The sequence below is a fragment of the Rhinoderma darwinii genome, chromosome 1, assembly GCF_050947455.1.
Source record: "Rhinoderma darwinii isolate aRhiDar2 chromosome 1, aRhiDar2.hap1, whole genome shotgun sequence".
NCBI classification, from domain to species: domain Eukaryota; kingdom Metazoa; phylum Chordata; class Amphibia; order Anura; family Rhinodermatidae; genus Rhinoderma; species Rhinoderma darwinii.
Genome location: NC_134687.1, coordinates 235,082,551 through 235,096,708, shown reverse-complemented (window position 1 = coordinate 235,096,708; position 14,158 = coordinate 235,082,551). Strand labels below are relative to the sequence as shown.

At 41.4% G+C, this 14,158-nt stretch overlaps 1 protein-coding gene across 1 annotated transcript in view; it reads right to left on the bottom strand.

Annotated features, from left to right (window-relative positions):
• MFSD12 (major facilitator superfamily domain containing 12) overlaps positions 1-14,158 on the bottom strand; it is an 85,747-nt gene that overhangs the window by 44,050 nt on the left and 27,539 nt on the right. Inside the window, exon 3 of the mRNA XM_075849968.1 lies at positions 6,818-6,941. Coding sequence (XP_075706083.1) covers positions 6,818-6,941 — 124 coding nt within the window. The remainder of the gene's footprint in view (positions 1-6,817; positions 6,942-14,158) is intronic.

Below are 14,158 nucleotides of genomic sequence, written 5' to 3'. Positions count from 1 at the left end.
GGCAGTGCAGACACATAGCGTGTTCTCGAGAGATCACGCTGTGACGTCACTCACTTCCTGCCCCAGGTCCTGCATCGTGTCGGACAAGCGAGGACACATCGGCACCAGAGGCTACAGTTGATTCTGCAGCAGCATCGGCGTTTGCAGGTAAGTCGATGTAGCTACTTACCTGCAAACGCCGATGCAGGACCTAGGGCAGGAAGTGAGTGACGTCACAGCGTGATCTCTCGAGAACACGCTGTGTGTCTGCACTGCCAGAAGCTGGGCGTTCTGAAGAGAAGTGGATGATACTTCTCGTCAGAACGCCCAGCTAGTAAAAGTAGTAAAAACACCCCGATGTACGCACATAATACACGCCCACTTGGACTTTTGCAAGCCTCATTTGCATAAATACAAAAATGATCATAACTTGGCCAAAAATGCTCGTTTTTTAAAAATAAAAATGTTACTGTAATCTACATTGCAGCGCCTATCTGCAATAGCAGATAGGGGTTGCTAAATCTGGTGACAGAGCCTCTTTAAGGCCAAAACAGGCTGTCACTAAGGGGTTAATCCCTTAGTAGGTGTTTAGAATTTAAAAAGACATGAGGTAATGTTATAAATAGAAGTCTGTATAAATAACATGAAGTCACAAATATATCTTGAAATAGGCCTGATTCACATTGCGTTATTGCTCTGCTGTCTAAGGTATACGTCGGGAGGAGTTCTGACATATACCACCGACGGAAGGCAGCGACATATCCCACTGTATAGGCATGCAGTGTATATGCCGTCTGAACTCCCCGGGCATGGCGCTACTTAAAGCGCTGTGACCGAAGTAAGCCCCTGACGTAACGGTCCATATATTAACTGTGATGTCAGAGGTTTTTAACTACGGAGTCCATGGCCAGAGCATGCCAAGCATTCTTGTCAGGGACTCCTGTCTTGGGAAAGACTTTGACTACACTGTACATATATGCACAGTGACATTAGGAGCTTTGAGATGCTGGAATCCCTGGGCAGAGCATTGGCAAGACACATAGGAAAAAAAACAAAACACCACAGCTTGCTTTTTTTTTTTTTTTAGGATGGAGTAACATAGCCAACTACATTATTTCATCCTCAATGTATACTGGGATATGCCAACCTGATGGAGGCCAGAAAGGACACACTTTAGGCTTCCGTCATGTTAATAGAGTCCTATGGACACGTCTAGTGTGGATGTCGGGAGGGTAAAACGTTATGTGAATCAGGCCTAAGCCAGTAACAGCAGGAATATAACAAAAAAACATACAACCAATCTTGGTGTCTGCATATAGAAAATATTCATCTCGTAAGGCAAACACATAAAAAGTCTCCCAAAAATAAGACCTAATTTCCCATCCACTACTCCAGTCAGATAGGTAGTAAATCATGTTTGTGGCCCTCAAATGGCTTATCCCAGGCAGACCATATTTGATAAAATCTCAAAACAGTATGTCCTCAAATTGAAGTAATCTTCTCCAGTTGGGAGCTATATAGATTCGTACACACATCAGACATTGAAGTAACTTGTAGAATGTATTAGTATGGCCTTTGGGTTTAACCCCTAAAAAGGAAAGTCGCTGTATAAAGTGGTAGTGTTTTACCAAGTACAGTCCTTGCTAGATTAAATATACTTTTCCAAAAAACAGTGACTATTACATGGCCACCATTTATGATGGGAGCCTCTGTCCTAACATCCTCTGAAACACACATTGGATACATTTGAGTATACGATATGTAATCTAACTGGCACCATGTAAATTCTGTGGAGAATTTTCAGGTAGGTCTTCTCCAAACTTTTGTAGTTGGATGTAAAGAGAATTGTCCTCAAATATCTTTCAAAGTATGGAATTCCTGTTCCTCTACAGTCTTGGCATTAGCCAAGAATAATCCAAAAACTATTTATTCTTGTGATGAGAATACGTTTTGGGAGAAAGGATGGATCAAGTTAAAAACACAATTCTGTCAGTTATTCTGAGCTATAAGAAAAGCGGTCTTTAAAAAAAATAAGATTGTTCAAAAGGGTTGCAAAATCAAAGACCTTCATACAAGGTTCAAGTCCCATCGTGTAGTGAGGGATCTCAAAGATAGTCTTAATCTGGTGGCTGCCCCTGTGAAGCTTTTTATCCATCTGTGGCTACCTTGATCAGATAATTGTATTTGGGTGATGGTTTAAGGCCTAATTCAAGACCATTTAAAAAAAAATAAGTCAAGAATGTTCTGCAGAACAGGCCTAGATTGATTTGGTACATCCGGACTACACCAGGAACAGAATCTCTTCCCGTTTTTAAAGATAGAGTGCCAATGTCACCTGTTTTCTACTAGACTGAAGGGTAGAGATTATCTGGTCTGAAAGTCCCTTGTCTTTTAAATAATATCCTTTAAGGATTCAGGCTGAAAGATGAAGTTTCTCTAGACTCCGATACAGAAAAAAGGACCCTGGGAGAGATCATGCCATCTTGGTAGAATTATAAGTTCTTCAAATGATAATTCCTTTAAGAGTGGAAACCAAATCCTCTTTGGCCAATAAGGCACAATCTTAGTCATTTATTCAGTTTCCTGTTGTATGTTCTGTAGAACTTTTGGAATCGGAATTTGAGGAAAGGCATACGCCAGTTCCATGTTTAAACACTGTAAGGGTATGCCCAGACGTGGCGGAATTCTGCATACACTGTCCGCATCAATGCCGCACAGAATCTGCGTTGCAGATTCTGATGCGGCTTTGCCTAAAATGGGAATTAAATTGATGCGGACTAGCCGTTGCGTATTGAGGGGAAGAGGGCTTCCCTTCTCTCTATCAGTGCAGGATAGAGAGAAGGGACAGCCCTTTCCCTAGTAAAAGAAATTCATACTTACCCGGCCGTTTTCTTGGTGACGCGTACCTCTTTCGCCATCCAGCCCGATCTCCCTGGATGACGCGGCAGTCCATGTGCCCGCTGCAGCCTATGATTGGCTGCAACAGTCGCTTGGACTGAAACGTCATCCTGGGAGGCCGGACTGGAGGAAGAAGCAGGGAGTTCTCAGTAAGTATGAACTTCTATTTTTTTTTTTTTACAGGTTGATGTATATTGTGATCGGAAGTCACTGTCCAGGGTGCTGAAACAGTTACTGCCGATCGCTTAACTCTTTCAGCACCCTGGACAGTTACTATTTACTGACGTCTCCTAGCAACACTCCCGTAATTACAGGTGCACACACGTAGTCACCCATAATTAAAGGGAGTCCCATTGACTTCCTCAGTCTTGCTGTAGACCTAGAAATACATAGGTCCAGCCAGAATTAAGAAATATCAAGTTAGTAAAACCAATACGCTCCGCAGTACACAACATCTACGGACTTCATTGCGGAATTTTGACTCTCCATTGAAGTCAATGGAGAAATTCCGCAATGAGTCCGCAACAGTCAGTGTATGCTGCGGACACCAAATTCCACACCGCAGCCTATGCTCCGCAGCGGAATTGTCCGCAACATGTAAACGTACCCTACTAAAAAGCTGTGGAAGGCAATGGAGAAACGTGTACGCTGCGGATTTCCGCTGCGGAATTCTGAGCAATTCCGCCACGTCTGGTCATGCCCTAAAAGCGTGTCTTTTTCCAGATACCTTTCTCTTGGTTCTAGAGAAAAGAATCAAGTCCTCTTTGTATTTCTCTGGGAGGTTAAGAGATCGATCTGAGGATTTCCCCAGCAAAGAACCAGTTCTTGAAAGACCTTAGTTTAGGGACCATTCTCCTGGATCTAGGATCTGGAGGTTTCGGCTTCATTCTTATTTGTTTACAATCCAACCCAGCTTGGACAAGAATTGAATGGTAAGTGTGATTTTCTAGTAGGGGTCTTACACCTAGATGTGTAACAAAGAGGGTATCCTCTACATATAGAGGGGAAACAAAACAAGAAACAAAAAAAGGGCATTTTGTACTGTAAGAGCAGTGAGACTATGGAACTCTACCACAGGATGTTATGATGGTATGATGGTTGAATGTTTGAACACATTCAAGAAGGGCCTTGATGCCCTTCTTGAAAAATATAATATTACAGATTATGAGTACTAGATTCAAGAAATGGGACATTACATAGTTAGTACAGTTGAAAAAAAACATGTCCATCAAGTTCAACCAAGGGAAGGGAAAAATTTCTACACATAAGAGCTTTTATTTTTTTGTTCTATGAAATCTAAGCCTTTTTTAAAGCCATCTACTTTTAGCCTCTGCAGGTTGAACCTGTTTTTTCTCCAGACGGAGGGAGTGCCCCCTTGTCTTTTGAGGGGGTTTTACATGGAACAGGATTTCACCATATTTTTTGTATGTGCCATTAATATATTTGTATAAGTTAATCATGTCCCCCTTAGTGGTCTTTTTTTTTTTTTTAAGGCTAAATATGTTTTTCTTTTAATCTTTCCTCGTAACTTAGATTCTCCATGCCCCTTATTAGCTTCGTTGCTCTGCTTTGTATTTTTTCCCAACTCCAGGGCATCCTTTCTATGAATTGGAGCCCAGAACTGGACTGCATATTCTAGATGAGGCCTCATTAATTCTTTGTAAAGTAGTAATATTATGTCCCTGTCCCGCGAGTCCATGCCTCTTTTAATACACGACAATATCTTGCTGGCCTACTGGTCTATAATTACCCGGGGAAGACCTTGAGCCCTTTATGAAAATAGGCACTACATTTGCCCTGCGCCAGTCGCTTGGCACTATACCAGTCACTAGAGAATCTCTAAATATGAAACATTTATATACTTTAAGAATTTTTGGGGATTTGTTTTACTATCTTTGGCCACCTGCCTTTAATTTTGTATTTTCGCAGATTTTATTACATTTTTGCAGATTTTATTAAGCTCTTTATGATTTAAAAAGGCTACAGCTGTACCGTCAGATTTGCATTTTTCAAATGCCCTTTTTTTGTCATATATCGCCCTTTTTACAGAAGGTGTAAGCCATGTGAGGTTTAATTTTAGTCATTTATATTTGTTACCTATAGGAATAATTTTGCACTAGAATTACCCAAAGTAGATTTTAAGATTTCCCAATTATCATTTGTACCATTGTTTGACATTAGTTCTTCCCAGTCTATATCCAGAATGGCAGTCCTCAACCTGGTGAAATTGGCCTTCCTAAAATTAAGTGTTTTTGCCCTCCCGGCCTGTGTTTGTTTTTTACAGTATAGGTAAAATATAACTATATTATGATCACTGTTACCGAGGTTTTCACGAACATTGACATTCCCAACAAGCTCTGCATTATTAGAAATGACCAGATCCAACAGAGCTTCACCTCTAGTCAGGTCCCTAATTAATATCCCGGTAATTAAAGTCTCCCATTATCACTACAGTACCCCCTGTGCTGTCCGCTCCATCTGTTTATATAGCGGACCTATCTCCTCAGTTATATTTGAGGGTCTGTAGATTACAGCAAAAGTAATTTCAGTGTTTACCACCCTTTGTAATTCTACCCACAAAGTTTCAATCTCCTCACAATCTTCACCAACTATTGTCTTTCACATTCGCCTTCATATCACTTCTCACATAGAGACATACACCACCGCCTTTCCTATTTGTCCGGTCTTTCCGAAACAGTGTAAAACCCTGAAGACTTACAGCTCAGTCATGAGAAGTCTAGCCATGTTTCAGCAACACCAAATAGATCTAGGGATTTATTCTCATTTCCATATTTGGAGTCAGAATGAGGAAATTGGCATCAACCTCATGGGGGTTTTGCCTTCCTCTGGATCAACACGGTAGGATTATATGTTGGTTGGACTTGATGGAGTGGTGTCTTTTTTCAACTATATGTAACTGTCTGTAAGAGATGAGAAAATCTTCCAAGTATGGAATGCTTCGGATATTTTTCTATACCCTCGGTCCTAAGAAGATTGGAAAGGCCAGAGCAGTAAACTGGAAATGTAGGATCTTTTTCGATGGAGTCATGACCGCAAATTGGGAAAAACGTCAGGGATGTTTAAAAAAAAAAAAAAAAAAAGTTTCATTTTTAAATGCCTCCCTAAGACAGACCCAGGAGGATTCCTATCGGACCTGACCACTGTAGGGACAGGACACACTGGTGGAAGGTGACAGATTCCCACTCTGTTCCTGTCCCTACAGAAGTCTAGGAGGAACTTCTAGGTGGTGCCATTATGGGGGAGAAAATGGAAAAATGCTGAAGCTCAGAAACAAATGAAATTTAATAGACTTGAGTATATCCAATTCACCTATTTGGGTACAAAGGTTATATAAAAAGTAGAGACATTCGACATTAATAATTAATTTTTTTCACTAGGGCCATACTTTCATTTAATCTTTGAAGAGAAAAACCTTTTGTTTTTATTCGATGCTTATACTCATCCATTAAATATTCATAATTTACAGATTTACAAGATTGCCTGATGACTGACTCTTAAAAAGTTATGTATGGAAAATTTGGTGCTAAATGAAAAAGAGGAGTAGCGTTAAAGAGGCTCTGTCACCAGATTATCAAATCCCTATCTCCTATTGCATGTGATCGGCGCTGCAATGTAGATAACAGCTGACATATGATGCTGACAAACACTTCTATTCACAACGCCCAGCTAGTAAAACAAGTAAACACGCCCAGATGTTACAAACACAAGACACGCCCAGTTGTCCATTAGAAAGGCTCATTTGCATAAATATAAAATTGCTCATAACTTGGCCAAAAATTATTGTTTTTCAAAAAAAATAAAACGTTACTGTAATCTACATTGCAGCGCCGATCACATGCAATAGGAGATAGGGATTTGATAATCTGGTGACAGAGCCTCTTTAAGTTAAAGGTCTGCATCCTTCCCAACTTGAACATACCCTGAATACAGGAATATCCTGCCGTCCCAGATGCTGTCCATCCTCTGTTCCACCCAGTTCGAAGTGCAACAGCGACCAAGCAATTGCATATACAGAGATGTTTGCCAGGACTGTAAAAGCATACCTGTGAAATTGCAGGGAGAGAGAAAATCGGGATGAAAACAACAAGTGGGAAAGATAAACAAAGCAGTGATGTTCTAATCAACCAATCGAATGCTCGTTTTTGTAATCTAGCTGCAAAGTTTACACACTTTTTAGGCTCGGTTTACATCGTCCATCGTGGTTTCAGTTTATAATGAAAACCATGATGCAGTGCCAGATCAGATATACGATGGATACCACTGGCGCCAAACGGAACCCCACTGACTTAAGAGTGGTCCGTCAGGGTGTCTGCAGCACGATTCTTCCCATCAAATCTGACGGAATCTGCGACAGGCTCTGAAGCACATGTGAAAATAACCTAAAAAACATTTGTGCCATATCAACCTCAAATGATTACTAACAAAATTGAGTACCCATGTTTTTGAAGGCACTTCATTTTCATCTCATGAAGACAACCCTTGTTTATCCACCGCCCTCTCCACAGTAAATCAGCTGATTTCTGGGCCAGCCTCGCTTTAGAGAAGCTGGACCCAGAGCAGGGTGGCTCTCTGTTCTGACTCCCAGACTTCTGTTTTGAAATCACAAAATGAAAGCGCTACAGTGAACTGCAATAAAAGTAGAAACGGTTGTATCATGGAAGCAAAAATGGAAATTGGGGATGTTTTAGAGGAAAGAACTACAGGAACTTAGGAAAAAAAAATGAATACGAATTATGAATTCAGAGTAAAAAAAAAACAAGTCCGTCACTTTACACAAATAGAAAGCAAAAACCAGCGAGGCATATCAGATTTCCGCCACTTTAGTGGCGTAAAAGAAACGGCAAATTTTGACCATTCTTATTTTGCAAAATAGGCTAGTATATTAATTTCTATGCCGAGCCTGGCTCGTTAAAATTATGGCGCAAATCTATGCCAACGCATAGCTGCTGAAGATTTGACTTTCTGGTGCAGAGATGTCCAGGGATGCGTCCAATTGATTATAAAGGGTGTGTGCCTCTTAATAAATAAGTACATTTTACGCTTTCCGCTGCTGCAAACGCACCATTTCCTGCTGCTTTTGCAGCAGAAAATGGTGCGTAAATTGCTGCGTTTTTTCCAAATTTTTAGGAGATGGAGACATCTATGAAAAACGTAGCAATTCTGCACACTTTGCGTAGCAGGAATTGACATGATGCGGTCCAAAAAGTACGCAGCACAGGTAAATTTGGGCTTGGAAATTTTACGCAACATGTGGATGAGATTTGTTAAATCTCATCCACTATGCAGATACGGTATTCAGCTGTTTCTGTCAGAAATCTCAGCCCGAAAAAAACAATTACGGAGCATGTGGACGTGGTCCGCTGCTGAACCCGTCTCTGATCTCCCAGTTATTCCCGTACTCTGCAGGTGTATGTATATTGCTGTTCATATGTTATTATCTTGATTGTATTTACATTTATTCATTGATAAAGGCCTATCTGTGCAAAAGTTTTATACTTAGTGCCTGCTTATAAACTACTTAGACACTAACATTTTTGGGGGACCATTTTTCCGGATTACTAGATGGTTGTCCTGCTGCGCTAGTGTTCGGATTCCATCTTTGAGTTTGCGAGGGTTATGTTATTTTAATATGTTCTATGTTATCTGCTTGCATTTGTCTATTTGACTTTAATAAAGGATTTTTTGTATTTTTTTCAATTATTTGGTCGTGACTGTTCTTTTCTTTTTTGGTCTAAGTTATTAGTCACTAGGACCACTGATACATTTGGGTTTATTGCTTAGTTGGCTACTTACTAGGATGCTGCTGCGTCTTTATGGATCTCAACTGTGCTCCCTCCTCCATAGACTACTATGGGCAGCTGTAATCTAATCTCTCAATGTGCCGATATTCGGTCTAGTTTTTAGGAGACAAAAAATAAATACATAAAAAAAAAAACTATAAAAAAAATTCTCTGCGAAGGATTGTGGGGTGGAAGGGGAAAGAACCATAAGGGGAGAAAGAGGCATTTTTGCCTAATAAGATATATGCCAAGTTTGCTTGTACTATTGATTTATGCAACATCTGTTGAAAAGTTAGTGACCATTTAAGTGTTCTTTTTTTCTAATCTGAATATAATCAGTAATAGAGGTGTTCTCAGCATTCATATCCTTATCACAGGCAGGATTACAATGATGGAGAAGTGATTTCTTCAGTACAGAAAGTATCAGCCCAGAGATACTTGGCGGTTTAAGGCCTCATATACACTTCCATCACCGTTTTCTTGGCAGTTCTTGACGGATCCGCGTGTCCGTTTTGGTATCAGTGTGTACTCCGTGTCCGTTCCGTGTTTACGTTAAGAAAATGGAAGGTATTTAACTTTATTTGGACTTGTCACATGTCCTAGTCTGTGAACTTTGGCACGCCCTGCCGTTGCTAGGGCAAAGGAAGCCGTCAAAAACTGACGGCACACGGAAGCCTTCGTGTGCCGTCCGTTTTTATTTGACGGACCCAATGACTTCTATGGGCCCCACGGTCACAGAATCACTGACCAAAGTAGGACATGCTCTACTTTTGACGGAACGGAACAGTCAAAATAACGGAAGTATGCATGGGCCCATTGAAATGAATGGGTTCAGGGTGCTATCCGTGACAAAAATGGATAGCACCCTGAAGGAAAAAACTGAAGTTGGCATGAGGCCTAAGTGTAACAAGTTTTTTTCAAAAGTTTAGACATGTAGGGACACATCAGAAGTTTTGATCTGGCTAAATAGAAAGTCTCTCCGAGGAAAGCCGATAAGAAACGAAGCAACGCAGCGTTCACTAGAGCGCATCTGCCACTTTGTTTTAGCAGTCAGTGGATGCATTTTCATTTCTTGTAATTTTTCTGACCACTGTTACACTTCTGTGCAAAAAAGAGTAAACAAACAACATTTAGGCCTTGTTCCCACAGCTGAGCTTTTGCATGCTTTTTGTAAGCCAAAACCAGAATTGGATCCAGAAGAGCATACCTATAAGGTATTTCTTTGTGTTCCACTCCTGGTTTTGGCCTAAAAAAAAACAAAACAAAAAAAAAACCACACGTGCAAAAATCTGCACTGTGGGACCAAGGCCTGGAGAAAGATAGTGACCGCCAATACGCCTTTTCACGGTGGCCACTAATGGGCTTTGTTCTGGTGCAATAGCCTTTTCACGGCGCTGCATCAGAATAAATAGAGCAGGGAGCCGTTAAATCTCCCTGCTCTCAGCTACCAGAGGTAGCTGGAGGCATCCCTGTTCGAACGCGTGAGATCGATATAAGTATCGATCTCACCCGTTTAACCACTCAGATGCGGCGCTCAATAGCGAGCACCGCATCTGAGTGGTTTTGGAGAGCGGGAGCTCCCTCCCTCTCTCCCACCGAGTGTCATCACCGAGTGTCTGTTTCCAATGGCAGCCGGGGGCCTAATAAAGGCCCCCATGTATGCCTGTAGTGAATGCTTGCTAGGTCAGAGGCATGGCCTAGAAGATACCTGTCCGTTTTAAACGGAAAGGCAGTAATACACGGCAATACAGAAGTATTGCAGTGTATTATAAAAGCGATCGGATGATCGCATACTAAAGTCCCCTAGAAGGGCTAGTAAAAAAATAAAAAAAAAGTTTAAGTAAATAAAATAGAAAAGAATAAAAATGAAAAACCCACATTTTCCCCTTACAAAATGCTTTACTATTAAAAAAAAACTAAAAGCTAAAAAGTTACACATTTGTTATCGCCGCGTCCGTAACAACCCAGACTATAAAGCTATTACATTATTTAACCTGCACGGTGAACGCTGTAAAAAAGAAAAATTGCTGTTTTCTGTGAATCCTGCCTTAAAAAAAAAAAATGTGATTAAAAAGTGATCAAAAAGTCGCATCTACTCCAAAATAGTACCAATAAAAATTACAAGTCGTCCCGCAAAAAAAAAAAGTCCTCATACAACTGCATCGGCAGAACAATAAAATAAAAAAATACCTTGGTCATTACGGCTTAAAATAGGCTGGTCCTTAAGGGGTTAAGAAACCATAAGCAGTTCAATAAAACACGTGGACAGAACCAGGTAAAACTTGAACATGGCAGGAAGCTGATGAAAATAAAAAAAAATTGCAGAAATTGAACTGAATAGTTTGTCTGACCAAAAAAACGAACAAAAACCACACCCCTTAAATATAACTTAATATGTAGCCATTAAAAAGCATACATGTAAGAATTCCTAGGGACAACAAAGTCCCAAAACAGACTTACAAAAAAAAAAAAATTAGGATTATACAAGTATGCATGCATTACTGGGATAAATAGAAATGCATTACCAGTTCCTGCAGTTTTCTTGCGATGGCCAAAGGGGTACATATGTCAGTTTTGCAAGGGATGGGGAAGGGACCAGTCTGTCCCTAGAACAACCTCTCTGAACCTAGGGATACCCTGCAATAGGGGAGGACACCATTCGTAACCTCCTCACAAAATACAAATGGCCCTAATAAAGCCCTGCCTAATAGTGGGTCATCAGATCTGCGGTATCCACTGGTGTCACTTAAGACGATTTCCCAATCCCATTTATGGCATGTATCCAAAGAGGTGGGACCGACACATCAGGTATTTATGGCCAAGGGGGTCTGACTCAAGATTGCCACAGTCCTCAGTATGAAGCAGCCACAGCACTACCTTAAAGTCTATGTAAACCTTCACAACAAAAAGTTTTTTTTATTGCTCCAATGCATCCAAAATGAAAAAGGGAAAAAAAAATAAAAAAATCTTTGCAAAAAGTATTAAAAATATTCTACTATTTTGCATCTAAAGCCCCTTTGCGCACACATGAAGTAGGGCTGTTGTATCAAACTACACAGGGTTTGTTTGCTTCATTTCAGAAGCAATGGGATAAGATGAAAAAACAATAAATACATACATACAGACTATGTCCTTTGCAGTTTTTTCCCTGCACGGTGACACTACTTGGTAGTACAGAACCTTGTACTTCATTCTTTCAACTATTGTTACAACACTGACCTGTTTCACTCACTATAGGTAGGTGCAAAGATTTACAGACTTAAAAAATATATCCTGGCTGTGAGACCATTGTGGTTTAGTCTTAAGGCCTCGTGCACACTTCCATCACCGTTTTCACGGCCGTTTTTGACGGCTCTGTGTGCCCGTTTTAGCGGCCATGTGATTTCCGTGTTTGTTTCCGAGCATAGTACTGTCCAGGGTGCTGAAAGAGCAGGGTTGTTCAGCGATAGTCATTTTACAGGGTGCTGAAAGTTAATGGGCTGCACTGATTGGCGGTAACTTTCAGCAGCCTGGACAGTGACTAGCGCTGAAGAATGACCATGCTCGGCGCTCGCAAAATACAATTTTAATGAAATTAAAAAAATTACCCCATACTTACCCAGAACTCCCTGCATTTTCCTCCTGTCCGGCCTCCTGGGATGACTTTTCATCCCATGTCACCGCTGCAGCCAATCACAGGCTGTAGTGGCGGTCACGCAAGTCTGGATGACGTGAGAAGGCCGGCCTCCAGGGATGACTTCATCCCATGTGACCGCCTCTGCAGCCAATCACAGGGTGCAGCGGCCACAAGGACTGCCGTGTCATACAGAAAGGTTGGCTGGAGGAAGAAGAGGGACTCGTCACCAAGACAACGACCGGGGTACGTATGAACTGCTTTTTATTTTATTTTTATCAGCAGCCTCTTCGCTCTATCAGTGATTGATAGAGAGAAGTGGCTGCCGATTAGTGTAATATATCTAATGTACTTCTGCCCGCCCGGCCGTTGCTAGGCAACGGCTCCATCACACACGGATGCCTTCCGTGTGCATTCAGTTTTTTTGACGGCCCCATTGACTTGCATGGGCCGCACGGTCACTGAATCTCAGACCAAAGTAGGACATGCTCTACTTTTGTCGGAACGGCGCAACGGGACCGTCAAAAAAAATAAAGTGTGCATGGCCCCATTGAAATGAATGGGTCAGGGTGCTAGCTCAGAAAAACGGCTAGCACCCTGAAGAAAAAGACTGAAGTGTGCACGAGGCCTTAGGCCGGAATTCCACAGGTCAGATACGCGGTGTAAAAATCACTCAGCGTATCTGACCTGGAACCAGCAGCACCTTCCGTTCAACACATCTCACCACACTGTGGTGCGGTTTTTCGGATGGAATTTCCGCTGCGTAAAAAAGCGCTCATACTTACCCTCCTTTGACATCCGCTCCGGCCTCCTACGATGACATTGCAGGCCATCTGACGCTGCAGCCTATGATTGGCTACAGCAATCACATGGGATGAAATGTCATCTTAGGAGGCCGGACTGCAGGAAGGAAGGTGTTCTAGGTAAGTATTTGCATCCCCATTGAATTCAGAAAACAAACACGCAGCATAAAATTACATGCTGCAGAATTAATTTCCGCACCGCAGGTCAATTTATTACAGTTTACGCTGTGTTTTATTTTCCATCAGCGTGGGCAGGATTTACTAAATCTCATCCTCTTTGCTGACACTAAATGCTGCGGAATATCCGCTCACAATTCCGCAGCATTTACGCTACATGGGAACCCGGCCTTAAGTTGAGGGGCAGTAGAACTTGAAGGTACTGAAAGTCCTTTGTTAAACAGGTTCTTTAAAACATCCAGAAGTACGGGTGTATTCACACGGCGTAGTTTTGCAACTTTTTTGCAGTGTGGCTGAAAACCGCACCGAAAAAACAAAATGGGGTTAATCAACGTTTGAGGATGGAGCCACGTAGGATCACTTGTGTGACTCAATCACAAGTCATTCTGAAGGATCTCAGTCCAGTGCAAGGTCTTTCCAATGTAGACTCTACCAATTTACTAAACACTGAATTAGTTTAACTATTCTACTTTATGGGCAACACGCCCTAATACAATTACTTCTATTTTTGCAAAGGAAAATATTTATTCAGATTTAAAAAATTGTTAACCTCCTTGCCTCTGAAGCCAAAAAAAAAAAAATACATCTTGCCCGTATGCGTCAGCCAGCATACCTTTTAATTCCAAATGTATTAGAAAGAATAGTTAATTATAATGGGAGTCTATGGCAGATGTATGAAACTGTGCGAAATACAGATGCATACCTCTGGGTTATATATCTGGTATTTATGCCGAATGTACACACCAAACATTGTGTGAACAAAGCCTTATTTACATTTGCGTTGTGGTCAACCTGCCTTCACTTAGAGCCTGTTCACATCACCGTTCATTTCCGTTCCGGGGTTCCGTCGGAGGGTTCCCGTCGGGTGAACCCCGCAACGGAAAGTG